At 45.9% G+C, this 27237-nt stretch overlaps 2 protein-coding genes across 3 annotated transcripts in view; one reads left to right on the forward strand and one right to left on the reverse strand.

Annotated features, from left to right (window-relative positions):
• Nucleotides 1-989: 989 nt before the first annotated feature.
• The window catches only part of LOC139170254 (cyclic nucleotide-binding domain-containing protein 2-like), a 71920-nt gene continuing 45672 nt past the window's right edge, over nucleotides 990-27237 (reverse strand). Inside the window, exons 11-15 of one of the 2 annotated variants that reach the window (XM_070757214.1) lie at nucleotides 26865-26914; nucleotides 26469-26528; nucleotides 24706-24753; nucleotides 21926-22138; nucleotides 990-1769 (exon numbers count right to left, since the gene is read on the reverse strand). In XM_070757214.1, coding sequence (XP_070613315.1) covers nucleotides 21935-22138; nucleotides 24706-24753; nucleotides 26469-26528; nucleotides 26865-26914 — 362 coding nt within the window. In that variant the 3' untranslated portion in view covers nucleotides 990-1769; nucleotides 21926-21934. Of the gene's footprint in view, nucleotides 1794-21925; nucleotides 22139-24705; nucleotides 24754-26468; nucleotides 26529-26864; nucleotides 26915-27237 lie in introns of both variants that reach the window. The other variant, XM_070757213.1, reaches the window with a different exon arrangement.
• LOC139170639 (Krueppel-like factor 3) lies at nucleotides 7083-12788 on the forward strand. The gene is made up of 5 exons (XM_070758129.1): nucleotides 7083-7385; nucleotides 7957-8122; nucleotides 10900-11169; nucleotides 11558-11926; nucleotides 12613-12788. Exons 1-5 carry the CDS (start codon nucleotides 7083-7085, stop codon nucleotides 12786-12788), a joined length of 1284 nt encoding a protein of 427 aa, XP_070614230.1.

The raw sequence follows: 27237 nt of genomic DNA on the forward strand, positions 1-27237 counted from the left end.
TGGTTTTATAATGCATGTGATTTTAGTGATTTTTAATTGGTTTTTTACTTAAATTGTATTTATTACCTGTTGTTAGGCGCTCAGAGTCCGTTTGGAGTGAGTGGCATATAAATGCAATAGATAGATGGATGGATGGGTAGATGGATGGATAGATGAGAGATAGATAGGGAGGGAGGGAGGAGGAGGCTAAATATGAGATGAAAAATCCCACAGCATCTCATCTTATGCTGGGAAGAAAAAATATAGAATAATAACAGTGTAAATTCAACATAATCTCATTGATGATATTTAATATTTGTGGTTAGAAGAGGCCTCCTTTGTCTACAGGTAGTCCCTGATTTATGAGAACAATTGAACCCAAAATTTATTTGGCCTGCAGTGCTGGAGAATTCCTTGTTACGATAGGATAGGACGGAATAACTGAGTTGGAAGGGACCTTGGAGGTCTTCTAGTCCAACCCCCTGCTTATGCAGGAGGACACCCTACACTATTTCAGACAAATGGTTGTCCAACATCTTCTTTAAAACTTCCAATGTTGGAGAAGTCACAAGTTCTGGAGACAAAACTATTCCACGAATTAATTGTTCTGTCAGGAAATTTCTCCTTCGTTCTAAGTTGTTTCTTTCCTTGTTTAGCTTCCACCCATTGCTTCTTGTTCTCCCCTCAGGTGCTTTGGATAACAGCCTGACTCCCTCTTCTTTGTGGCAACCCCTGAGATATTGGAACACTGCTGTCATGTCTCCTCTAGTCCTTTTCATTAAACTAGCTATGCCCAGTTCTTGCAACCATTCTTCATAGAGAAGGGTCTTATCCTTCTCCTCTTTTTTTGCTTGACAGGCAGAAGTAGCAGAGGCCAAATATATGAGGCTTTGAAAAGGAAAATGGGCTCTCTCCCCTCCCCAATATAATGATTCCTCCCCCTCCCCCAGTCCTCGACTTACAAAAGTTCAGTGAGGGACCATTCAAAGTTTAAAAGGTGCTGAAGAAAGTGGGGTTTTTTTAGATTTTATTTTTTATTTTTCTCCACAATAAGTCAAATAACATTGGTCAACACACACAAAAATGATCATCAAAGGTAATATGTCTATTTTATGGAGATAGAATAGAATAGAATAGAATTCTTTATTGGCCAAGTGTGATTGGACACACAAGGAATTTGTCTTTGGTGCATATGCTTTCAGTGTACATAAAAGAAAATACACATTTATCAAGACTTATGAAATACAATAATGAATGATTGTCATAGGGGTCAAATAAGCAATAAGGAAACAATATTAATAAAAATCTTAAAGATACAAACAGTCATACAGTCATAAGTTTGAGGAAATGGGTGATAGGAATGATGACAAAAAACTAGTAGTAATAGTAGTGCAGGCTTAGTAAATACAGTAGTTTGACAGTGTTGAGGGAATTATTTGTTTAGCAGAGCGATGGCGTTCAGGAAAAAACTGTCCTTGTGTCTAGTTGTCTTGGTGTGCAGTGTTCTGTAGTGACATTTTGAGAGTAGGACTTGAAATAGTTTATGTCCAGGTTGTGAGAGGTCAGTAAATATTTTCCCTGCCCTCTTTTTGACTCGTGCAGTATATAGGTCCTCAATGGAAGGCAGGTTGGCAGCCATTGTTTTTTCTGCAGTTCTGATTATCCTCTGAAGTCTGTGTCGGTCTTGTTGGGTTGCAGAATCACACCAGACAGTTAAAGAGATGCAGATGACAGACTCAGTGATTCCTCTGTAGAACTGTATCAGCAGTTCCTTGGACAGTTTGAGGTTCCTGAGTTGGCACAGGAAGAACATTCTTTGTTTGTGTTTTTCTGATGACGTACTGATTCCAAAATTATGCTTAGTTTTGCTCTATTGCATAGAAGTGTCTGATATAGACGCATTTTTGTTATTAACGTTATTTCTACATTTTCCATGTATATGTATATACAGTGATACCTCGTCTTACAAACGCCTCATCATACAAACTTTTCGAGATACAAACCCGGGGTTTAAGATTTTTTTGCCTCTTCTTACAAACTATTTTCACCTTACAAACCCACCTCCGCCGCTGAGATGCCCCACCTCCGGACTTCCGTTGCCAGCGAAGCACCCGTTTTTGTCCTGCTGGGATTCCCCTGAGGCTCCCCTCCATTGGAAACCCCACCTCCGGACTTCCGTTGCCAGCGAAGAACCCATTTTTGCGATGCTGGGATTCCCCTGCTGGGATTCCCTGCAGCATCGCAAAAACACAGAAGTCTGGAGGTGAGGTTTCCCATGGAGGGGAGCCTCAGGGGAATCCCAGCAGTGCAATAACGGGCGCTTCGGCTGGCAAAAGGGTTGAATTTTGGGCTTGCACGCATTAATCGCTTTTCCATTAATTCCTATGGGAAACATTGTTTCGTCTTACAAACTTTTCACCTTAAGAACCTCGTCCCAGAACCAATTAAGTTTGTAAGACAAGGTATCACTGTACTGCCTTCTCTAATGTTGCCGGTATATTTCAAATAGAAATATATATATTCCTATTCTTTGTAATAATGATGCTGCTCCGTGGAAACTATAAATTTTTGAAATCAAAACAAAAAATGATTTGGAAAAGTACAAGATCAACTGCGATAATTACAAACAATATTTTTTGGTAGACCTGTATAATTACATCCATATAAACCAAACACATTAATTAAAAAAACACCAGAAATATCTTGCTTTGACTTCAATCCAAATACAGTGGTACCTCTATCTACAAACGCCTCTACTTAAGAACTTTTCTAGATAAGACCCGGGTGTTCAAGATTTTTTTGCCTCTTCTTAAGACCCATTTCCTACTTTAGAACCCGAGCCCGGAAAAATTTCCCAGGAAATTTGAGAGCAGCACGAAGGCCCGGCCAGTTTCCTGCCATTCTCCTGGGTTTCTCTTTCTGGTGCAGTGCATGGGAGGCAGCCTCGCACGGGTGTATGGGAGGTGCGTGCTCCTTCTTGCCACCTCAGAGTCCCTCTTTTTTTTTAAGCCTTAAAAGTTTTGAATTTTTTTGATTTCCCTCACCTCACCTCCTTCCTTTGGCAGCGACTGTCCTCCTCTTCTTCCTCCTCCCACCCAAATTCCGAGTTTTTATTTCTTTCCTAATGGGTTTGCACGCATTATTTGCTTTTACATTGATTCCTATGGGAAAAATTGCTTCTACTTACGAACTTTTCTAGATAAGAACCAGGTGTTCAAGATTTTTTTGCCTCTTCTCAAGAAACATTTTCTACTTACAAACCAGAGCCTCCTGGGAGGAAACAGGGCCGGAAACGGCGGGGAGAAGCCTCCATGGGGTCTCTCTAGGAATCTCCTGGGAGGAAACAGGGCTGGAAAAGGCAGGGAGAAGCCTCCGTGGGGCCTCTCTAGGAATCTCCTGGGATGAAACAGGACCTCCACCTTCCCTGTGCTTTCCCTAATCGCACACATTATTTGCTTTTACATTGATTCCTATGGGAAAAATTGCTTCTACTTACAAACTTTTCTACTTAAAAACCTGGTCACGGAACAAATTAAGTTCTTAAGTAGAGATACCACTGTACTATCAATATCTGCCTGTCTGAACTTCCATTTTCTATTCACCCAACCTTCCTTTCCCTTTTTCTTCTCCTTACCCTTCTACTTTCTTTAACTTTCTCTCCACCTTCCTTCTCTAATCTCTCCAGCCTCGATCTCCTACCTTTCTACTTCTTCTTCTCCTTACTTTACTTCAAAGAAAGTGATTGTTGACCCTTTTTCACACCTAGGACCCTTGCAGCATCCTCATGGGTTACATGATCAAAATTTGCTAAGTGAGGTAATTATTAAGTGATTGCACCCAATTTTATGACTCCCCCTGGGCAAAGTTAAGTGAATCATGTGATTGTTAAGCAGATCCATTTATTTTGCCTGTCAGAAGCTGTCTAGGAAGATTGCAAATGAACCCGAGAATCTGCAACCATCATAAATATCTGCCAATGAGAGGTGAGTTCCTCCTGGTTTGGGTTGGATGGCCCAAACTGGTAGTGACCGACTGGTGACATCACTGAACTGGATCGGCTGGAGCTGGTCTGTGCACACCGCCATCTTTGAATTTTTTGCAAATTTCATTCCTGTTTGGGAGGTTTCCCCTGTTCCGCTGCTTGAAAAAGGGCCTTCCCGTGTTAATATAACCTTTATTCCTTTGCCTAAAGCACAGCTGATCAGCTCCTCAGTCAGGGGTGGGCAGCAGGCAGGACGGGGTGGAACACAGTTCCACCAGCGGAAATGAAGATGCGTGCACAGCTCCAGCTGATCAGTGGCCACCTGAATTACTGGTCTCGGCTCTCCTTGTTCCCCCTGCTGCTGCATCTGCATTCCTTGCTTTTTTCCTCTTTCTCCTTCCTGGCCTCAGACGAGCTTCCCTCTCTCCTGCCCGGCTCTCCTCCAGCCTCATGCAGTCACCTCCTACCTGAAGGGCAGGCAGAAGACGTGGGTGGAAGCGGCGCTGGCAGCATTTATGCTTGTGGCAGCACCCGTTCGCCTAGCTTCCCAGCCTGAGGTGGGGGGGGTGACCTAGGAAGAAGAGCGCAGGAAACACGAAGCAAATTGTTACCCCAGCGAGTGACACTGGTAAGGTTGTAAATCGAGGACTCAACAGTTCACTTGTACGATGATGATCGTTCAAGCCACTCCCACCCAGTCACATGACCATTAAGCCACACACACAAAATAGGCCACACCCACAGTGTGGCAGTAAAAATGTTGACTGCCCATTAGTGTCCCCAGCTATGTTTCCGGCTGATTCCAGTTACTGACTATGGTCGGGTGGCGCAAAATGTTGCAATGCGAACCGGTGGGGAAGGTAAATAGAATCCACCCCTGCTGCCAATTGCCAAGTGTCCAAAGTTTGATCAATTGACTGTATGAATGCTTTAATGGTTATTAAGTGAAAGGAACCAATCGTAAGTCACTTTTTCAAGTTGTATCTTTGGATGGTTGCTAAAAAAATGGTTATAAGTTGAGGACTCCTTGCATTCAGCGTTTTCCACAAATCTATCAATTTGTGACATTTGCACTAATGTTCCAATGCAAATATATTCCCACCAGCAGTGGGTTGCTCCCCGTTCGACAAAGTGGTAGCGGCGGTGAGAGTAATATTGTAGAGAGACGGTGGGATGGCAAGCACACACACAACAGGATTTAAAACCCACTGCTGATTCCTGTGCTGAATAGTCTTTCAGTAGTCTTTGATTCTGTCTGTCTGTCTGTTTTTCTGTCGAGTCAGCTAGTATACCCAAATACGGGAGGGTGCATACTGCTTCCTTTTGCCTTTCAGCCCTACTCCAGGGGCCAAGCAAGCAGTCCAGGTTTGAATCGTAGAAGGGTATGACTAGCTGATGAGAGCTAAATAGCTCAAAATAGATCTATAGTAGTCTCCCTTTTTCTTTTTCAGTTCTTTGTAAGTTTGATGTGTGAGTGTGTGTGTGTCTGTGTCTGAGTGTGTCGTTCTTGGCAGATTCGGGTTTTCCCCGCATGTAAGATTCTTACCAATCTTACACAGGAAAAGACCCGAATATACCAAGACCTACATAGCTGTAACCATGAAAATCTACGAAAACATAAATAGTATATAAACAGTGGTACCTCTACTTAAGAACGCCTCTACTTAAGAACTTTTCGAGATAAGAACCTGCTCAAGATTTTTTTTGCCTCTTTTCAAGAACCATTTTCCACTTACAAACCTGAGCCTCTGAAACTGTAACCGGAAAAGGTGGGGTCTCTTTAGGAATCTCCTGGGAGGAAATAGGGCTGGAAAAGGTGGGGAGAATCCTCTATGGGGTCTCTCTAGGAATCTCCTGGGAGGAAATAGGGCTGGAAAAGGCAGGGAGAAGCCTCTGTGGGGCCTGTCTAGGAATCTCCTGGAGGAAACAGGGCCTCCACCTTCCCTGTGGTTTCTCCAATCACACGCATTATTTGCTTTTTCATTGATTTTTTTTGCCTCTTTTTAAGAACCATTTTCTACTTAAGAACCGGAACCCAGAAAATTTCCCAGGAGATTTGAGAGCGGCACGAACGCCTGGCTAGTTTCCTGCCATTCCCCCTGGATTTCTCTCTCTAGCGCCATGTATAGGAGGCAGCCTCGCGCCGGGTGTATGGGAGGTGTGTGCTCCTCCTCGCCACCTCAGAATCCCTCTTTTTTTTTTATGCCTTAAAGTTTTGGATTTTTTTTATTCCTCTCACCCAGTGATGGGCTACCAAGATGTTTATGTTTACTACCACACTGCGGGCGTGCCTTATGCATTTTATTTCAACATCTTCCACTGCAAATTGGGTGCTCTGGAGTGAAGTTCCATTTTCGCTACCCCACTGTGTTCCCTTCCCCCGTCCAGGCAGTAGCCCACCCCGATTATCTACTATATAAAGTGTATGTACACAAACAAACACACTACACTTCTAAAATTATACACATTCAACTTCATTTACTGTAATAGGAAAAACATACCCAGAGCCCAGAAGGAAAAAAAAGAAAAAAAACCTGGTCGATTTACTAACCGCGGGCCACTTCTCTCCTCTCCTCTCCCAGCAATGCTCCTGCGGCTTGGAAGGCTATTATTTCATGGGCATTGCCTCATCCGAAGTGGACGCCTATGAGGCTCTGCCTGACCTGGGCCAGTCCCGGAATTGTATAAACATCAAGTGTGAGACCTCACCGACCCCCTTTCCACAGCCTCAGTACCCCCATGGACCCTCTCCTAACGGACTCTTTGACCAGAGCCTCCCCTGTCAGGCCTCCGCCTCCAGGATCCTCATCACCCCACCTGCCTCCCCAATGAAAATGTGAGAAACCAAATCGAGAGGACAGCGCTCTTCATCCCACAAACGGACCACGACACAAACCCCGTCTGGGTTTTGGCCATCTGATACCGAGAGGCGAGTGGGAGAGGTATCGCGGTATTGCTTCAGACGAGCACCAAAAGAAACTTTTACGTTTCTTGTATCTTCTACATGGAAAACTCCCGCGGCTTAACACCTAGGCCACCCCTGGGTAAACCGGGCGGGGAGTCTTTCCGGAGACTAAAAAACCTGAGGCCTGCGCAGCTAGAGCCTTTGGTTCGCCCCACCATGGGCAACAAGACCCCGCTGATGGCGGGCAGGGATTCACCAGGGCCCGAAGACCAGGGCCGTCCCAACTCTGGCGCTTCTCCCCCGAGCGACACCGCCCCGCGTCGGAGACATATCTCATCTGGTCACGCTGTTGGTCTGCGCGCTAGCTTGGCGCGATTTAAATGGTCTCCACCGCCGGCCAGGCCTTCTACGGCGCGCCCAGGAAGCCTCTTTGGATTGGGCGACCCCGAGTCAGACATAGCCGCCTGTTTGGCATCCCTCGCCTCTTTCCAGAAGGTGGACAGCCGCCCATCTTCCCAGGTGAGTTGGCCCCACAGACCGTAGGGAGCGGGGTGGGTGGCTGGAACGGCACGCGCTCTGCACGTGCTCAGAGGCACTGCTGTTTGCTTCAGGAGACGGGGAAAAAAGGGGTGGCGTGGAAGCTTTGTATTCCCCTCGCCTTCAAGGGGGGGTCCTCCACTCAAACCTGAGGGACCCCGCTTAACTTGAGAGGAGGGAGGGAGGGGGGGTTTCATGGGAAGACGCCCTCTGTTCTCCCTCACTCCTTTGTGAGGTGAATTTTTGTGATGTGAATTCTTTTTTTGGGGGGGGGGTGTCAGGCCAGTGTCTCAGGTCAATCCACTAACCGCGGGCCACTTCTCCCCTCCTCGCAATGGTCCTGTGGCTTAGAAGGCTATTATTACTTCATGGGCATTGCCTCGCCCGAAGTGGATGCCTATGAGGCTCTGCCTGACCTGGGCCAGTTCCAGAACTGTATGAACATCAAGTGGGAGACCCCACCGATGCTCTTTCCGCAGCCTCAGTACCCCCACGGACCCTCTCCTAACAGACTCTTTAACCAGATCCTCCCCTGTCAGGCCTCTCCCTCCAGGATCCCCATCACCCCACCTGCCTCCCCAATGGAAATGGGGGAATCCGAATCCAGAGGACAGCGCACTTCAACACACAGACGGCGACGCACAGGTGCAATTACAATGGCTGCGGGAAAACATATAAGAAGAGCTCCCATCTCAAGGCGCACCTTAAAACACACAAGGGTAAGGCCTCGTTTTATTGCGTCATAGGAGGGAAGGTTTCAGAGGAGTCTGCTAAATACACTCCATCACCCCATCCGCCCCCTGAGGTTTGCACACAATTCTGGAGAGGTGAACTCAGAAGGAGAGAGAGTTATGCTGGTACAGCTGAGAGTCCAAAAGGGGTATTTCACCTGCCCTGTGGGAGTACATGGCAGGAGTGAGCACATCAGATGGACAGGTGTGAGGTATACAGCAGTCAAAAAGCCACAGTGATTTTTGACCTGTACAGAAACAATGCTTTGGCTGCCTTTCCTACTTAGGATTAAAGAGCAAGGTATATTTAGTTTTTCAATTTATTTATTCAAGTTTTTAATGCCTCCCTTCTCCTTAGACTCAGGGCGGCTTACAACATGTTAGCAATAGCACTTTTTATCAGAGCCAGCATATTGCCTCCACAATCCGGGTCCTCATTTTACCCACCTTAGAAAGATGGAAGGCCGAAGGTGAGATTTCAACCGCTGACCTACAGATCTAGCAGTCAGCTTCAGTGGCCTGCAGTACTGCACTCTACTCGTTGTGCTACCTTGGCTCATTTACAGATACATTTAGAAGGCATAATTTTAATAAATTAAAATGAGAGATCCCTTAAGAAGGAGGACCAGGTCTGGTGGTCACTCATATCATTTTCTTTCCCCTCTTCTCCCCAAACAGATGAAAACCTCTATTACTGCAATTGGCAAGGGTGCAGAATGAAGTTTTCCTGCTGTGAGGAAATGACACGCCATTATGAAAATCATACCAGCCATTTTCTACTTCAGTGCCACCTATGCAACCAGTCCTTCTCCCGCTCTGATCCCCTGGCATCACACATGAAACAACACCAATAGCCTTTGACACCTGTGGCTTGATGCCTGGTGATCAGAGTGACCCACCGTCTCTCTACAATATTACTTGAAGTCAAAACCGACTCACTTGAATTGTTCCCTCAAAACTCTTCCAGATGTACATACAACTGGTAGCAGTAAAAAATACACTGCTTCAAGTTCTAGTATTAGAAGAAAGTGCAATATTTATGGACTTTTCTCAAATTTTTCTAAGCCTTCAATTTGCCCTCCTTTTCTACAGATATTTTCCTAAAATAAAACCATCCATTGCAACAATTGATCTCTGGTCATATCTCATTATGTTACAACCAAAGTATTGGATTTCAAAAAAACAAATTTCAATAGAATGGGGGAATATTTAAATAATAAATTAAAGGGCAGGGATCAAACGGCAGGAGCAAGTGCCCAATGGACTATATTAAAAAGGCCATCTTAAAAGCCACTGGACTGTATATAAGGCAAATAACTAAACGTAAAAGGACCATCTATGTTTGTGTTTTGATGTAAAAACTGATGGTGAACAATCCTATACTGCAATCAAAGTATTGGATTTCAGAAAAACTAATTTTAATGCAATGGGGGAATATTTAAATAATGAATTAAAGAGGAGGGATAAAATGGCAGGAGCGAGCACCCAGTGGACTGTATTAAAAAAGGCCATCTTAAAAGCTACTGGACTGTATGTAAGGCAAATAATTAAAGGTAAAAGGAAGAACAAACCGCTATGGTTTAGCAATGATGTAAGGACTACAGTCAATGAAAAAAAGGCTGCCTATAGGAGGTATAAAGAGTCTGGAAATATAGCTGATAGAGAGGTATATAAAATGAGAGAGAATGCGAAACAGATAATATATGCTGCTAAAGCCTCAAAAGAGGAAGAAATTGCCAAATCTGTAAAGAAGGGGGATAAAACCTTCAGATGTATATTAGTGATAGGAAGAAGAAAAACTGCAGCGTCACGAAGCTTAGTACCGGGAATAATACATGCATTGATGAGAATAAGGAGGTCGCTGACCATTTGAATAGCTACTTCTGTTCAGTTTTCTCAAAAGACACTTTACAATATAATACTATAGATGGATATAGCATTGCTTCCAGCTGTAGAGATTCAGCTCCAGTGATCTTAGAAGCCAATGTCTTAGAAGAACGTGAACGATTAAAGATAAATAAGGCAATGGGTCCAGATGGCATCCACCCCAGAGTTTTTAAAGAACTCAGATATATGATTGCTACCCCCCTGACTGATTTATTTAACCAATCCCTGTTAACAGGAGATGTTCCTGAGGATTGAAGAGTGGCCAGTGTTGTGCCTATCCACAATAATGGCAGTAGAGAAGAAGCTGGTAACTACAGGCCAATTAGCTTGACATCAGTTGTAGTTAAAACGATGGAGACTCTACTCAAAAAGAGGATAAATCAGCACTTAAAAAACAATAACTTATTGGACCCAAATCAGCATGGCTTTATTGAAGGCAAATCATGTCAGACTAATCTCATTGATTTCTTTGACTATGTCACAAAGGTGTTGGATGAAGGTGGTGCCGTGGATATTGCCTATCTGGACTTCAGCAAAGCTTTTGATACAGTTCCAGGTTTGGAAGGGAAGTTTTGCCTATTTGCTGATGACTCTAAGTGTGCAATAGGGTTGATATTCTTGGAGGTGTCTGTAATATGGTAAATGATTTAGCTTTACTAGATAAATGGTCAAAGGAATGGAAACTGCAATTTAATGTTTCCAAATGTAAAATAATGCACTTGGGGAGTCTTTCCGGAGATTAAGAAACCTGAGGCCCACGCAGCTAGAGCCTTTGGTTCGCCTCACCCTGGGCAACAAGACCCCGCTGATGGCGGGCAGAGATTCACCAGGGCCCGAAGACCAGGGCCGTCCCAACTCTGGCGCTCCTCCTTTTCTAGGAGAGCTGAATTTACGCCTCCTCGAAGAGGCAGGCGTCATCGCTTTACATCCCCCGAGTGACACCTCCCCGCCTCGGAGACATATCTCATCTGGTCGAGCTGTTGATCTGTGCACTAGCTCGGTGCGATTTAAATGCTCTCCACCGCCGGCCAGGCCTTCTACGGTGTGGCCGGGAAATCTATTTGGATTGGGCGACCCCGAGGCAGACATAGCCCCGTTTGGCATCCCTCGCCTCTTTCCAGAAGGTGGACAGCCGCCCATCTTCCCAGGTGAGTTGGCCCCACAGACCGTAGAGAGCGTGGTGGGTGGCTGGAACGGCACGCGCTCTGCACGTGCTCAGAGGCACTGCCGCTTCCTTCGGGAGGCGGGGGGAAAAGGGGCGGCATGGAAGCTTTGCATTCCCCTCGCCTTCAGGGGGGGGGGGTCCTCCACTCAAACCTGAGGGACCCCGCTTAATTCGAGAAGAGGGAGGGGGGTTTCATGGGAAGGCGCCCTCTGTTCTCCCTCACTCCTTTGTGAGGTGAATTTTTGTGATGTGAATTCTTTTTTGGGGGGGAAAGGAGGACCCTGACCCCTTCCCGGGTCAGGCCAGTGTCTCAGGTCAATCCACTAACCGCGGGCCACTTCTCCTCTCCTCGCAGTGGTCCTGTGGCTTAGAAGGCTATTACTTCATGGGCATTGTCTCGCCCGAAGTGGATGCCCATGAGGCTCTGCCTGACCTGGGCCAGTCCCGGAATTGCATGAACATCAAGTGTGAGACCCCACCGACCCCCTTTCTGCAGCCTCAGTACCCCCATGGACCCTCTCCTAACGGACTCTTTGACCAGATCCTCCCCTGTCAGGCCTCTCCCTCCAGGATCATCATCACCCCACCTGCCTCCCCAATGAAAATGTGGGAAACCAAATCGAGAGGACAGCGCTCTTCATCCCACAAACGGACCACGACACAGAGGTGCACTTATGATGGCTGCGGGGAAATGTACAGGAAGAGCTCTCATCTCAAGGCGCACCTTCAAACACACAAGGGTAAGGCATCGCTTTATTGCGTCATAGGAGGGAGTTTCAGAGGAGTCTGCTAAACACACTCCATCACCCCATCCGCCCCCTGAGGTTTGCACACAATTTTGGAGAGGTGAACACAGAAGGAGGGATAGTTATGCTGGTACAGCTGAGTTCAAAAGGGGTATTTCACCTGCCCTGTGGGAGTACATGGCAGGAGTGAGGACATCACAGGTGTGAGGTATACAGCTGTCAAAAAGCCACAGGAATTTTTGACCTTTACAGAAATAATGCTTTGGTTGCCTTTCCTACTTAGGATTAAAGAGCAAGGTAGATTTATTTATTCAATTTTTTTAATGCCTCCCTTCTCCTTTGACTCAGGGCGGCTTACAACATGTTAGCAATAGCACTTTTTATCAGAGCCAGCATATTGCCTCCACAATCCGGGTCCTCATTTTACCCACCTTAGAAGGATGGAAGGCTGAGTCACCCTGGAAGGTTAGATTTGAACTGCTCACCTACAGATCTAGCAGTCAGCTTTAGTGGCCTGCAGTACTGCATTCTACTCATTGTGCCACCTTGGCTCATTTACAAATACATTTAGAAGGCATAATTTTAATAAATTAAAAAGAGAGAGATGAGATCCCTTAAGAAGGAGGACCAGGTCTGGTGGTCACTCTTATCATTTTCTTTCCCCTCTTCTCCCCAAACAGGTGAAAAACTCTATTATTGCAACTGGGAAGGATGCGGATGGAAGTTTTCTTGCTGTGAGGAAATGACCCGTGATTATCGACAACATACCAACCATTGTCGATTTCAGTGCCACCTGTGCGACCAGTCCTTCTCCCGCTCTGATCACCTGGCATCACACATGAAGCAACACCAGTAGCCTCTAACACCTGTCGCTTGATGCCTGTCAATCAGAGTGGGGGTCGGGGGGGGGGGGGGAAATCTAGTAGGTGGTTCTACTAGGTCTGTCCAGAAAAAAATACTTGGACTGAACACTGACCCCGGGAACCAGCTGGTTCTGGTGCTTCCTCAAGAGCCAAGAACCTGACTTGGACTTTACCCATGGGGCTTATTTATGGAGAAGAACTGCAGAAAGACCACCAGAGCACTTGGAAGAACTGCAACAATTCCTTGACCGATCCTCACCCTCCAATAACAAAAAAACAAAATTCTTTGACCCACCTTCACTCTACAATATTTTTTGAAGTCAAAACCAAGACTGTCATATTTCGGTCTTATCATCAAAACCAACTCACTTGAATTGTGCCGAGAATGATTTATAGGGTGGAGAAAAGAATATTTATAACTGTGAAAAATGGACTTCCAAAAAACCCCCCAAAACCAGACAAAAGTGTGAACAGGACTTTCTTTCTGAGAACATGCCAAAACTATCCTGTACACTCAAAATGTGCCTTAAAGTCTACTAGAACTACTACTGGATTACAGATTCTGTAAATAAACTTGTCTTTGGACCGGAATTGTAAATAGTTCTATACTGAAGTTGGACTGTAAACAGGAGATAAAATATGTTTTTGCCCCCTCTACCTATTCTTTTGTTTTAAATAAATATTTTCTGAAAACTGTTTTTTTTTTAAAAGACTTTTCTAAAATAAAGCATTTGCATTGATGTGTCTTTCACCCTTATTTAAAAGCCATTTGCTGAGAGTCTATTGAGGAGGTGAACTAGATTTGCCTTAAAGCTGCTTTGTGGTTCAACCAATGTCTCAGCTGCACCGTAGAACAGAGCTCGGTAGCAAAACTCTCAAGTCTATAATTTGAGTCTCATGTTTAGTTTACATGATAGCTATTTTGGTAGCTCCCTCAAAACTCTTCCAGATGTAGATACAACTGCTAGCAGTAAAACCATTGTACAATGCTTCAAGTTCTAGTACAGTGGTCCCTCGAGTTTCGCGATCTCGATCTTCGCGAAACGCTATATCGCGAGTTTTCAACCCGGAAGTAAACTCCACCATCTGCGCATGCGTGCCCTTCCACGCATGCGTAGATGGTGGAGTTTCCCCACCGGGCAGAGGCTTCCCTGGGTCTTCCCCCTCTTGCCCCGGTAAGGCGCGAGCAACGGCGTGGGCGGGTGGGCGGCACACGCGCGGGGAAACCCCAGGGCCGCTTCTCAGCTGAGAAGCGGCCCCAGCAACAGCGCGGGGGGCGGGCGGCACGCGCGCGCGGGGGGAAACCCCAGGGCTGCTTCTCAGCTGAGAAGCGGCCCCAGCAACAGCGCGGGGGGGCGGGCGGCACGCGCGCGCGCGGGGAAACCCCAGGGCCGCTTCTCAGCTGAGAAGCGGCCCCAGCAACAGCGCGGGGGGGCGGGCGGCACGCGCGCGTGCGGGGAAACCCCAGGGCTGCTTCTCAGCTGAGAAGCGGCCCCAGCAACAGCGCGGGGGGGCGGGCGGCACGCGCGCGCGCGGGGAAACCCCAGGGCTGCTTCTCAGCTGAGAAGCGGCCCCAGCAACAGCGCGGGGGGGCGGGCGGCACGCGCGCGCGCGCGGGGAAACCCCAGGGCTGCTTCTCAGCTGAGAAGCGGCCCCAGCAACAGCGTGGGGGGGCGGGCGGCACGCGCGCGCGCGGGGGAAACCCCAGGGCTGCTTCTCAGCTGAGAAGCGGCCCCAGCAACAGCGCGGGGGGGGCGGGCGGCACGCGCGCGCGCGGGGGAAACCCCAGGGCCGCTTCTCAGCTGAGAAGCGGCCCCAGCAACAGCGCGGGGGGGCGGGCGGCACGCGCGCGCGCGCGGGGAAACCCCAGGGCCGCTTCTCAGCTGAGAAGCGGCCCCAGCAACAGCGCGGGGGGGGCGGGCGGCACGCGCGCGCGCGGGGAAACCCCAGGGCCGCTTCTCAGCTGAGAAGCGGCCCCAGCAACAGCGCGGGGGGGGCGGGCGGCACGCGCGCGCGCGGGGAAACCCCAGGGCTGCTTCTCAGCTGAGAAGCGGCCCCAGCAACAGCGCGGGGGGGCGGGCGGCACGCGCGCGCGCGGGGAAACCCCAGGGCTGCTTCTCAGCTGAGAAGCGGCCCCAGCAACAGCGTGGGGGGGCGGGCGGCACGCGCGCGCGCGGGAAAACCCCAGGGCTGCTTCTCAGCTGAGAAGCGGCCCCAGCAACAGCGTGGGGGGGCGGGCGGCACGCGCGCGCGCGGGGAAACCCCAGGGCCGCTTCTCAGCTGAGAAGCGGCCCCAGCAACAGCGCGGGGGGGGGGGGCGGGCGGCACGCGCGCCGGGGGGGGGGGGCGGGCGGCACGCGCGCGGACAAGCAGCAGCAGCGAGGCGGCGGGGAAACCCAATCTTTGGCTCCTCGCTGCTGCGGTGGAAATAAAAACACCATCTGCGCATGCGCAGATGGTGTTTTTACTTCCGCACCGCTACTTCGCGACAAATCGATCATCGCGAGGGGTCCTGGAACGGAACCCTCGCGATGATCGAGGGACCACTGTATTAGAAGAAAGTGCAATATTTATGGACTTTTCTCAGAATTCTCTAAGCCTTCAATTTGCCCTCCTTTTCTACAGATTTTTTCCTAAAATAAAACCAATCATTGCAACAGCTGATCTCTGGTCATATCTCATCAAAAGTGGAATCTATTATTTTGATCACTAGCTAAGAAGCTGATGGAGTACAGGAAAATCTCAGGGAGAAAGGAAAATCAGATCTCATACTCCAGGGGTAGGCAAAGGTGGCTCTTCTATGACTTGTGGGCTTCAACTCCCAGAATTCCTGGGCCAATCATGCTAGCTCAGGAATTCTGGGAGTTGAAGTCCACATGTCATAGAAGAGCCAACTTTGCCTACCCCTGTCATAGTCCAATGTTAAGTATTCATAAAGTATGTCCTGTAGATGGCTCTCAGGGTGTGAACACCTAAGCTTTCTTTGGCCTAAAGCTGAAAGAAATTGAATACTACATCAGAGAGACCATTAGACATGGAGGAGGGGGAAATGAGATAAAACAAGGTCCAAAATACAGAAAAATAAATGATCCTAGGTCGAGACAGGTGTAGGATCTCCTGATTGGGATGATCTGCAAGGTCCCTTCCAACTCTGTTAATCTGTTAAATATTTTAAATAGGAAAGCAGTGGGGAGGAAGAGAGGAAAAGAGAAGTGAGATGGTTTGGGGATGGTTTGCATCCATCATACAGAGGTACCCAAGTGCTTGGTGAGGAGTTCAGAACTTTTTTGGACAGGTATTTAAACTAGGTAAAGGGGACAGAGATGTAACCGACGTGGATGATTTCTGTCCCCGGACAACGAGGATAAATCAGTTTGTTGAAATTTATGAAAAGGGAGCTGTAAATGAAATAGATGTAGTTGTTGAGGATAAGGGACAAACAAATAATGATAATAATGTTCTTCGGGTAATGTGCACAAATGCTCGAAGCTTGAACAACAAGGTCTGTGAGTAATGGCCATAATATCAAGAGATAATTTGGATCTGGTTGCCATAACTGAGACATGGTTTAAGGACTTCAATGAATGGGAAATATCCATACCAGGATATACATTGTATAGGAAGGATAGAGTAGAAAGGGAGGTGAAGTAGCCATTTATGTGAAGGAAAGTCTAAAAACAACACTCATTCAAAATACATGTAAAGATCTGGAGACATTCTGTGTTTGCATGCAAACTAAAGAGGGTTCTGTCATTAGATTTGGGGTGATCTATAGACCTCCAGGGCAATATGAGGATTATGACAACAAGATGGTGGATGAAATTGCCCAAATGGCAGTAAAGGGAGATATCGTGATTAGGAGTGATTTCAACACGCCTGATATTAACTGGAATATCCCTATTGCTCTTACATGCAAAAGTAAGAATATAGTAGAGGCCCTTACAGGAGCAGCTCTGGCACAGCTGGTTAAGACACCAACTAGAGGGGAGAATATTCTAGATTTAGTTTTTACCAATGGGAACCGGGTTTCAGAGGTTAAGGTGGGAGAAAACGTCAGTTGCAGTGATCACTTATGTTTGTGGTTAGATGTAAAAACTGATTGTGAGCAATCCTATACTTCAACCAAAGTATTGGATTTCAGAAAAACAAATTTCAATAAAATGGGAAAATATTTAAATAATGAATTAAAGGGCAGAGATTAAAAAAAGAACACCGTAAGACAGGAAGTACGAAACAGGAAGCTACAGTAAAAGAGTCATTTAGAGCTACATAGAGAAGACTTGGAGAATTGATCACCTAGCGATATTGTATGGCCAGAGGAAATATAGCCGATTGCTACTGGTTTTTAAATACAGTATTCTAGAGAAGAATGACCAGCCAATGCATTAAAGAAGTCAAGATGAAATTATTTGAACTGAATTAACTGGTTTGAATTGATTAGATTTAATTGGACTGATTGATTTGACTGAAATTACATTTTGATCTAATTGGATTGATTGATTTGACTGAAATTACATTTAATAATATTAATTGAAATTAAATACTTTTAAGAATTAAATGTCTTTAAGAAAATTAAAATTAAAATACGTGTAAGAATATTTAAAAGTTACTAAAAGATATTAGCACCTTCTTTTCTCTTTTCTCTGTTCTTACAAAGTTATAAATTAGAAAAAGAATTGAGTACAGTGATCCCCCGATTATTGCGTCCCCGACCATTGCGAACAGGGTAATTCGCGATTTTTCAACCCGGAAGTCAAAATACCATCTACGCATGCGTGCCCTTTTTTCCTATGGGCACGCATGCGTAGATGGCAACCGGGAGATCAGCTGCTGGGCGGCTTCCCTGGGTCTTCCCCCTCTTGCTGGCATCAGCGAGGAGTTTCCCCACCGCCCACGCAAACTCCTCGCTGCCGCTCGCCCGCCCTTCGCCTGCCCACGCCGTTCGCTCCCCCTCTTGCTGGCGGGAGGGCGAGAAGCCCTCCCCAGCACCTGCTCGCCCGCCCTTTGCCGCTCGCCCGCCCTTCGCCCTGGCCGCTTCTTCCCAACGGAGAAATTCCAGCCCCCACCTGGTCCCGCCCGATCCTCCTCCCTGAGGCAGCTCGCCCTCCCATGGCCGCTTCCTCCACCCTCCATCGCAAGCCCTCGCCACCGCAGCCAACGCGCGCTGCGATCTTCAAGCCCGGCTCCTTTCGGCCCAGCATCCCGGGCCAAGCGGCTGCCTTCCGTGACTGAGCCTGGCTGGCCCGGAAGATCGTAGCGCGCGTTGGCTGCAGCGGCGAGCGAAGCCAAGCCGGCAGCAATGTCGCCGCCGCTGCAGCCAACGCGCGCTACGACCTTCCGGGCCAGCCAGGCTCAGTGACGGAAGGCAGCCGCTTGGCCCGGGATGCTGGGCCGAGAGGAGCCGGGCTTGATCCGCTGAGCCTGGCTGGCCCGGAAGATCGTAGCGCGCGTTGGCTGCAGCAGCGACGACATTGCTGCCAGCTTGGCTTCGCTCGCCGCTGCAGCCAATGCGCGCTACGATCTTCCGGACCAGCCAGGCTCAGCGGATCAAGCCCGGCTCCTCTCGGCCCAGCATCCCGGACCAAGCGGCTGCCTTCCGTCACTGAGCCTGGCTGGCCCGGAAGATCGTAGCGCGCGTTGGCTGCAGCGGCGGCGACATTGCTGCCGGCTTGGCTTCGCTCGCCGCTGCAGCCAACGCGCGCTACGATCTTCCGGGCCAGCCAGGCTCAGTCACGGAAGGCAGCCGCTTGGCCCGGGATGCTGGGCCGAGAGGAGCCGGGCTTGATCCGCTGAGCCTGGCTGGCCCAGAAGATCGTAGCGCGCATTGGCTGCAGCGGCGAGCGAAGCCAAGCTGGCAGCAATGTCGTCGCCGCTGAAGCCAACGCGCGCTACGATCTTCCGGGTCAGCCAGGCTCAGCGGATCAAGCCCGGCTCCTCTCGGCCCAGCATCCCGGGCCAAGCGGCTGCCTTCCGTCACTGAGCCTGGCTGGCCCGGAAGATCGTAGCGCGTGTTGGCTGCAGCGGCGAGCGAAGCCAAGCAGGCGCGCCGTTCTCCGCTGACTCCTAAAGCGGGGAAGTTCGCCAGGAGTCAGCGGAGAACGGCCCAACTGTTTTAAAACGATCGGAGCTTTCCAATGAGTCCCGAAGACAAACGGCAAACTTCCGTGTTTGTCTTCGGGACTCATTGGAAAGCCGCGCGGGTGTTTTAAAACATTCCCGCCGACATGGGGGCTTGCTTGCACCCCCCCAAACACGGGTTGGGGGTTCGGGGGGGTGCTAGCGAGCCCCCCATGTCGGCGGCGACGTTTTAAAACAGCCGCGCCGCCCCCCAATCTTCGGCTCCTCGCTAGCGCTGCGGAAGTTTAAAACACCATCTGCACATGCGCAGATGGTGTTTTTACTTCCGCAGCGCTACTTCGCGAAAACCCGCTCGTTGCGGGGGGTCCTGGAACGGAACCCTCGCAACGAGCGGGGGATCACTGTATACTTAATGAATTAGATTTTTTAATATTTTAACCTTATGGGAGCTTATATATATATATATACATATACACACACACACACAAATATACAAGCATAAGAGGAGAAAATTTAATGGCTTATAAATAAACAAATTGAAAACAGATTTGATTATTGCGCATAATATAGATGAGATACTGTATATGGCTAACTGAAGGAGGTAGATCTTTGTTATGTAGAATAGACTGGTCCAGACTATTAACAAAGCTGTGGGTATGAGTGAGCTGGGCCATTTCTTGATGGCACATTGACAAAGGTGGGAGCTACTAAGAGTGAGTCTTTTTTCTGTTTAAACAGTTGTTCTCAAGCTTTCTAATGCCGCAACCCCTTAATACAGTTCCTCATGTTGTGGTGATTCCCAACCATAAGTCTAGCACCAATTCTCTGAACAGAGATTTAAGCTGATTGGCAGGAAGGTCAGGGACACCCCCATTGTAAACGCCCAATTGGTTGAATTGTAAAACTATGTTCTAAGACAGTGTTTTTCAACCGGTGTGCCGCGGCACACTAGTGTGCCGTGAGACATGGTCAGGTGTGCCGCGAGGCGGCTCGGCCCCCCCCGCTATTGCCCCCCGCCGCCGCTATTGGCACCCTCCCGCGGGAGGCCGGCAAAGGTTGCTTTGAAAGTTGGCCCCCTCGCGCCCATGGCTTCTCGTCGCTTCCCCGAAAGCTGCGCGTGTGCGCGCGTGCGCACCCCAAAATACCCCCACGTGCACCCTTTTTCACGGCCGCGCGCTCCTCATCCCCCTGCCAGCCCGCGGGGGGGGCGGGGAGGCGCCGGCAGCAGAAGGGAAGGGAGCCGCGGCCGCCCCTGCCTCCCCACGGTGCCTCCAGCCCCCTCAGCCTTTCGGCGCTGCCCCCCGCCCGCCCCCTCTCCTCCTCCGCTGTCTCCTGCCTTTCGGCGTGGCTCCTCCCGCACCCGGAACGCACGCCCTGCCCGTCTCACCTTTGCCGAGAGCACTTTCGTCCCGGGCTCTCAGCAAGGGAGTTGCAGGAGAGACGGGGCAGGCATTCTCTCAGCGGAGGCCAGCGAAGGTGATATTCAATGTCGGGGGCGCGCGGGCGGTTGCGCACGCTCCCTACCCCCCTGCTAGCTGCTCGGAATATTCAAAATAAGAAAAACCTTCGCCGGTGAAGGCTTTTCTTATTTTGAATATTCCGAGCGGCTAGCAGGGGGGTAGGGAGCGCGCGCAACCGCCCGCGCGCCCCCGACATTGAATATCACCTTCGCCAGCCTCCACTGAGAAGAACGGAGAGAGAACGAGAGTGAGTGAGAGCAACAGACAGCAAGATAGAGAGAAAGTGAGAAAGAGAGAGAGAGAAAGGGGGGAGAGAAAGAGATAGCAAGAGAGAGAACAAGAGAGAGAAAGAGTGTGAGAAAGAAAACGAGAGAGAGAGAGAGAGAGAGAGAAAGCAAGAGAGAGAGAGAGAAAACAAGAGAGAGAAAGTGAGAAAAAGAGAGAGAAAGAGGGAGAGAAAGAGAGAGAGAAAGAACAAGAGAGAGAGAAAGAAAATAAGAGAGAAAAAGAGATAGCAAGAGAGAGAGAGAGAAAGCAAGAGAGACAGATAGGGAGAGGAAAGGAGAGAGAGAAATGAGAACAAAAAGGGGAGAAAAAATGAGAAATGATTGAGGCAGAGAATGAGAGGAGAGAGAAACAAAAGAGAGAGAGAGGGGTGATTCTTGAAGCATATGGTAAAAAGCACCCAAATAATAAGAAACGCCCCCCCAGCCCACACCTGTTTTTGAAAAGAATAAAAGAGAAAAACCCCCAGCCCTCAACTGGTTTTGGAAATGGTTCCAGTGTGTATACACACACACACATAAGGGGGGGAGAGAGACAGAGATGGAAAAAGAGGAGAAGTAAGAGGGAAAAGGAATGAGGGAAAAAGGGAGGAAGAGAGAGAAATGACAAACATGAGAGAGAAAAGGGGGAAAGACAGGAGAAGTACCCAGAAATGAGATATAAATTTGAGTAGGGATGATTGATGATTGACTGTATTTATAAGGGGATGTTACATGGGATTGTATATACGAGGGGATTATGTATGTATGTATGTATGTATGTATGTATGTATGTATGTATGTATTTATTTATTTATTTATTTGATTTGATTTGATTTGTGTCATTTTGGTTGGTGGTGTGCCTCAGGATTTTGTAAATGTAAAAAATGTGCCGCGGCTCAAAAAAGGTTGAAAATCACTGTTCTAAGATGCCAGAATAGAAGCTTTAATTCCTAACACCATGGGAAATTTGTCCTTTTCCCTGGTCTTATGAGACCCCTGTGAAACGATCATTCGACCTCTCAAAGGGGTCCTGACCCTCAGGTTGAGAACCACTGGCCTGAAAGCATGTTTCCAGGGATATTCTATATAATTGTTGTTGTGAGCCGCCCCGAGTCTACGGAGAGGGGCGGCATACAAATCTAATAAATAATAATAATAATAATAATAATAATAATAATAATAATAATAATCTTCCTTTTTAATATTTCCTAGGATATTTCATTTTTCTAGGAGGAGGTTAACTTCCCACAAGTTATATTTTCACAAATAAGTATTTTCTTATCAGGAGAAATGGTTGGCTTGCAACATATATACATATATATTTACCAGCCATTACTACTTTTGATGCCATTTAAGGTGCTTTTTAATAAGTTTCCTCTTGTATCTGTTCCATATTTCCTGTAAGTTGTAACTCTCCTGGATCATACTCTCTGTGGGGTAACTGTTGAACAACTGTAGTGCTATCTGCCTGGATTTAGCAGTTGCTTTTTCCAGAAATAGCCGTTTTGGAATAAATATGCACTCTGCGCCTTCACTGATCTGTGGAAAGAGGAAAATAGTTGTAACAATCTCTTTTGCTAAGTAAGGTTACCCAAAAAAGATGTCAATATAGTTAAAGTATTAATTGGTACACATAGATGCTTGCCAAAAGAAGAATACTTATTTAAATTTAGCTTACAAGGAAAGAGGTTTTTTTAACTATTAAGATGAAGAGTAATCTTATCCAAATATGAGAATTTTTATTAAGATAATGGTTTGTCTAAAGAACAATATATTCTAATTTCCAAATAAAATGAAGAGACTATCAGAGGAAATATTATTGTCCAATAAATGACTTAGCAGACATGCACTCTTCGTGTCTGCTATTTCTAACTCGCAATTAAAATTAAAATTTATTTAGGGCTGATATTAATTAGGGAATAACACCACCCAAATATACATATATGAAACCACGTTGTTTCATAGCAACAGTTCCAATTTACGGTAATTGATTTGTACATTATGTGTTTCTGAAGACACATTTTAGATGGCAAATAAGAAAAGAAGAAAAACTAGCACTGCTCTGTGATCTCATAATCTATTATTAATATAAAATGTTCATTTTACAAATTCAAGTAGAGTAGCCTGATCACAGATGCACGTAGTGTAGCCTGAATTCCAAATTTCTTTGTAATATAAATAGTACAAACGGAATAAAAGAATAATAGAATTGGAAGGGATCTTGGAGTTTTTCTAGTCCAGTGATGGCACGCGTTCCACAGGCTGCACCCAGAGCCATATCTGAGGGCACCTGAGGCCTTGCCTTATATCAGCTCCAGTGTGCAAGCTTGCACTGGCCAGCTGATTTTCAGTCTTCTTTTCAGCTGTTTTCGCTCTTCCCAGGCTTCTGGGAAACCTCCCAAGGCCTGGGGATGGCAAAAAATGGCCCAACAGGCCAACTGGAAGTTCAGAAGTGAACTTACGGTTGGCCCGTTTTTCACCATCCCAAGGGTTCAGGAAGCTTTCATGAACCCTGGGAGAGCAAAAAACACCCAAATGGGCCTAGCGGAAGTCCGGAGGCTTCAGTGAGGCCTGGGTGCATATGTGTGGGTCAGCATGGAAGGGGTGTTGTGCGCATGCAGGGGGAGGGCATTGCATTAAACACAAGAACAAGGGGACACAATCTGAAGTTAGTTGGGGGAAAGATCAAAAGCAACATGAGAAAATATTATTTTACTGAAAGAGTAGTAGATCCTTGGAACAAACTTCCAGCAGACGTGGTAGATAAATCCACAGTAACTGAATTTAAACATGCCTGGGATAAACATATATCCATCCTAAGATAAAATACAGAAAATAGTATAAGGGCAGACTAGATGGACCATGAGGTCTTTTTCTGCCATCAGACTTCTATGTTTCTATGTTTCTATTATTTTTGTAAGCCGCTCTGAGTCCTACGGAATTGGGCGGCATAGAAGTCAAATAAATTCAATTCAATTCAATTATTGGTGTAGGGCAAAAAAGGTTCGACATCATTGTTCCAGTCCAACTCCCAGCTCAGGCAGGAAACCTTATTCTAATCCAGACAAATGGTTGTACAACCTTTTCTTTAAAATCCCCACAACTTCTGGAGGCAAGTCATCTCACTGACTAATTGTCAGGAAATTTCTCCTTAGTTCTAGGTTGCTTTTCTCCTTGATTAGTTTCCACCCATTGCTTCTTGTTCTGCCTTCAAGTGCTTTGGAGAATAGATTGACTCCCCCTTCTTTGTGGCAGCCCCTTAAGTATTGGAACATCTATCATGTCACATCTAGTCCTTCTTTTCACTAGATGAGACATCACCCAATTCCAGCAACCATTCTTCCTATGTTTTAGCCTCCAGTCCACCCTTAATCATTGTTGTTCTTCTCTGTGTTCTTTTTAGAGTCTCAAGATCATTTTTTTTGTATTGTGTCGACCACAATTGGATGCAGTATTCCAAATGTGGTCATACCAAAGCATGATAAAGTGGTACTAACTCTTCATGCGATCTTTACTTATTTGCTTATTTTTGTCAACCACTTATTAGCTACTACGTGAGTATAAACATGAATTGAATACATGAAATGTATCCGAATAAAAATAAATGGCGGCCTTGCCATTCAACTCATTGGTCAGATGTTTCCCAAACTTTTCCAAAAATTTTACAATTTTAGGCACTATTACAGTGCTAGATATTTTTGTCATTTACTGGGTGAGGGGAATTAATATACATTAATAGGGCAACTGTTGAAGACACTAGCCAAATATAGTAGTAGAGGAGAGGACTGAAATGAGGGGGGGAAATGTTTCATCTTTTTTTATGATGTTTTACCTATAGAAATAAATTTACATTGCTTTTTAAAACTCTGGAGATTCTCAATCATGGTTGTCCCAAAGGTGCTTTTTCAAAAGGCAATTAGATTTTCTTTTTCTTTGAAGACATTTTGCTTCTCATCCAAGAATTTTCTTCCGTTCTGAAGGAACGTTCAGTTTATTTATATGCTCTCATTTTTCACAAAGAACATTGAATAATGAAGGCTAATCTTAACATTATTTTTAAAGTAGGATAAAACAAATTTTCTTTTTTTTCTAAAATAATGATTTACCAAACTGAGCTGAAGACCACACGACTTGTCCATTAAATTGGCCAGCCCCTGTAATGACAAACAATTTAAGAAAATGAATGAGTTAGTGCTAATAATATTGTTGCCATTTTTTAAGAATGGTTTCTTTATTTTACACAATCCTCAATGAAAGCTGGCTACCAAGACTGGAAATAAATCTGACTTCAAAAATAACTGAGGGGGTTTGTAGGAATGTATTAATATATGTAGAAAGGATGAGGCTTGCTTTATCTAATTCCCGTCTATTAATTATTGCCTCCTGCGTTCTGGTCAAATTTGGGAAATGGGTATTTATCAAATCAATATGTAATTTTGTCTAAGTCTCTTGAATCTGCGGAAGCTTCCCCTAAGAATTTATTATTTGTGTGTTTGTTTAATTACTATATAGTCCATTCAGAAAGTTCTAATCAGGGAATATCATATATTCCAACCGACCAATTCCTAAAAGTCAGTTTTAGAATAGTAGAGTATATAGATTATAGATTCTATACTATTCTAAACTATACCACTAGGAATTGGTTCTCAAGCTGCGGGTCAGGACCGTTTGTGGGTTGAACATTCGTTTCAAAGGGGCCACCTAAGATCATGGGAAAAGACAAATAGAACTAAAGCTTCTATTCTGGGGCCTTGGAACATATTTTTACAATCCGACCTAACAGGCATTTACAGTGTGGGTGTCCCTCTGACCTTCCTGCCAATCAGCTTAAAGTTCTGTTGGGAGAATTGGTGCTAGACTTATGGTTGGGGGTCACCACAACATGAGGAACTGTATTAAGGGGTTGTGGCATTAGAAAGGTTGAGAACCACTATAGAATAACAGAGTTGGAAGGGTCCTTAGAGATCTTCTAGTCCAACCCCCTGCTTAGGCAGGAAACCCTACACTACTTCAGACAGATGGTTATCCAACATCTTCTTAAAAACTTCCAGCATTGAAGCATTCACAACTTCTGGTGGCAAGCTGTTCCATGGATTAATTGTTCTAACTGTCAGGAAGTTTCTCCTTTAGCATAGTTAAATAGGCTGGTTACCTTCAACTTAACTATTGAAGACTGCATTAAAAAATGGTTTCCTTGCCTTTTGAAATGCCAAAGGAAAAGCAGCCAAATAAATATCTAACCTGCTCCATGAGGTCAGATCATCCAAAAGAAAGCTAGAAGACAGCAGAAGTCCTGTTCAGATTTTTATTTTCTATACAAGTAGTCCTCAACTTACAACAGTTCGCATTAAAAAAGTGACTTATGACCATTAGTCACACATGACCATTGTAGCATGCATATGCTCATGTTATTTACATTCAGCAACTAACAATGTTAGTTGGCAACTAACTTGGCAACTAACTCACATTTGTGACCGTTGGCAACTAACTCACATTTGTGACCATTGCAGTGTCCTGGAGTCACGTGATCCCTTTTTGTGACCTTCTGACAAGCAAAGTCAATGGGGAAGTCAGATTCACTTAACAACCATGTTACTAATTTTACAGCTCTACTGATTCACTTAACAAATCTGGCAAAACAGTTGTAAAATGGGGCAAAGCTCACTTAATGAATTTCTCACTTAACAACACAAATTTTGGGCTCATTTGTTGTCCTAAGTTGAGGACCACCTGTAACAACTTTTGGACTGGATGTTAATTTCTAACTACATGCATGTTACATAATTAGATTTTCTTTACATCTGCACTATTTAAAAAAACATATCCATATGTTTCTAGTTCAACCAGCTTGTACATTTCTAATACTCACAAAAATATCACCTTGCTGAAGAGTTCTTATCTTTAGCAGCCGGAAAACTAAGGAAGCTACCTGCATTGAAAAGAAAAAAGGGTGTTAAATGGAACATTTTTCCCTATTATAGTTTGCGGCCTTATTTTCTATACTTATAGCTCTTTATTTTAGGTATATGCACATGCAAGGCATTTTCAATCACTATAACCATATATAAAAGTCAATTGATAAATCTCTGGTGATTTTGCTTTTAGTAATAGGAGACCATTTTCTTACTGTAACTTCCCAGCTTTCCTAACATTATCATTAAATACTGTCTGTTGTGTCTTAACTTTTTCCACCACAAGATAACAAACTATGATTGCCGAACATCCTAGTAGCATATACACATCCATCCATAACGTATTGTCCTACCTGTGTTCCTTGTTTCTCAGGCTTGGATTTAGGTGTCATTTCCCTTGTAGCTTTATTGGATGACCAAAAAGATGGAGATCACAATTAAACAATTATGAACAGCTTCTAAGAACAGGCGTAGTAATCTTTTGAAAATGTGTACGTTGAAATTAACTACTTTTTATATTTAAATATTTAAAAAATATTATTTATCTAAAATTGTGTACACACCCATTCGCATGGACATGTATATAGTCTTTTAAAGTATACATCTAAAAGCATACAATTTTTGAATTAAATTCTATTCCTTTCTTTCTTTCTTTCTTCTATAAACACTAACAGATTTTAATATGAAGCCTGCAGGAGTCAGTTCACGACACCTGTAGATTTTGGC

The sequence above is a fragment of the Erythrolamprus reginae genome, chromosome 7, assembly GCF_031021105.1.
Source record: "Erythrolamprus reginae isolate rEryReg1 chromosome 7, rEryReg1.hap1, whole genome shotgun sequence".
NCBI lineage: Eukaryota > Metazoa > Chordata > Lepidosauria > Squamata > Dipsadidae > Erythrolamprus > Erythrolamprus reginae.

What these genes read in the sequence shown, in the direction of transcription:
- LOC139170639 (XM_070758129.1), top strand. Translation starts at nt 7,083, where the DNA reads ATGGGCAACAAGACCCCGCTGATGGCGGGCAGGGATTCACCAGGGCCC. An exon ending in ACAGCCGCCCATCTTCCCAG is followed by an intron (nt 7,386 to 7,956) that starts GTGAGTTGGCCC and finishes CTCTCCCTCCAG; the next exon opens with GATCCCCATCACCCCACCTG. An exon ending in GCACCTTAAAACACACAAGG is followed by an intron (nt 8,123 to 10,899) that starts GTAAGGCCTCGT and finishes CTCCTTTTCTAG; the next exon opens with GAGAGCTGAATTTACGCCTC.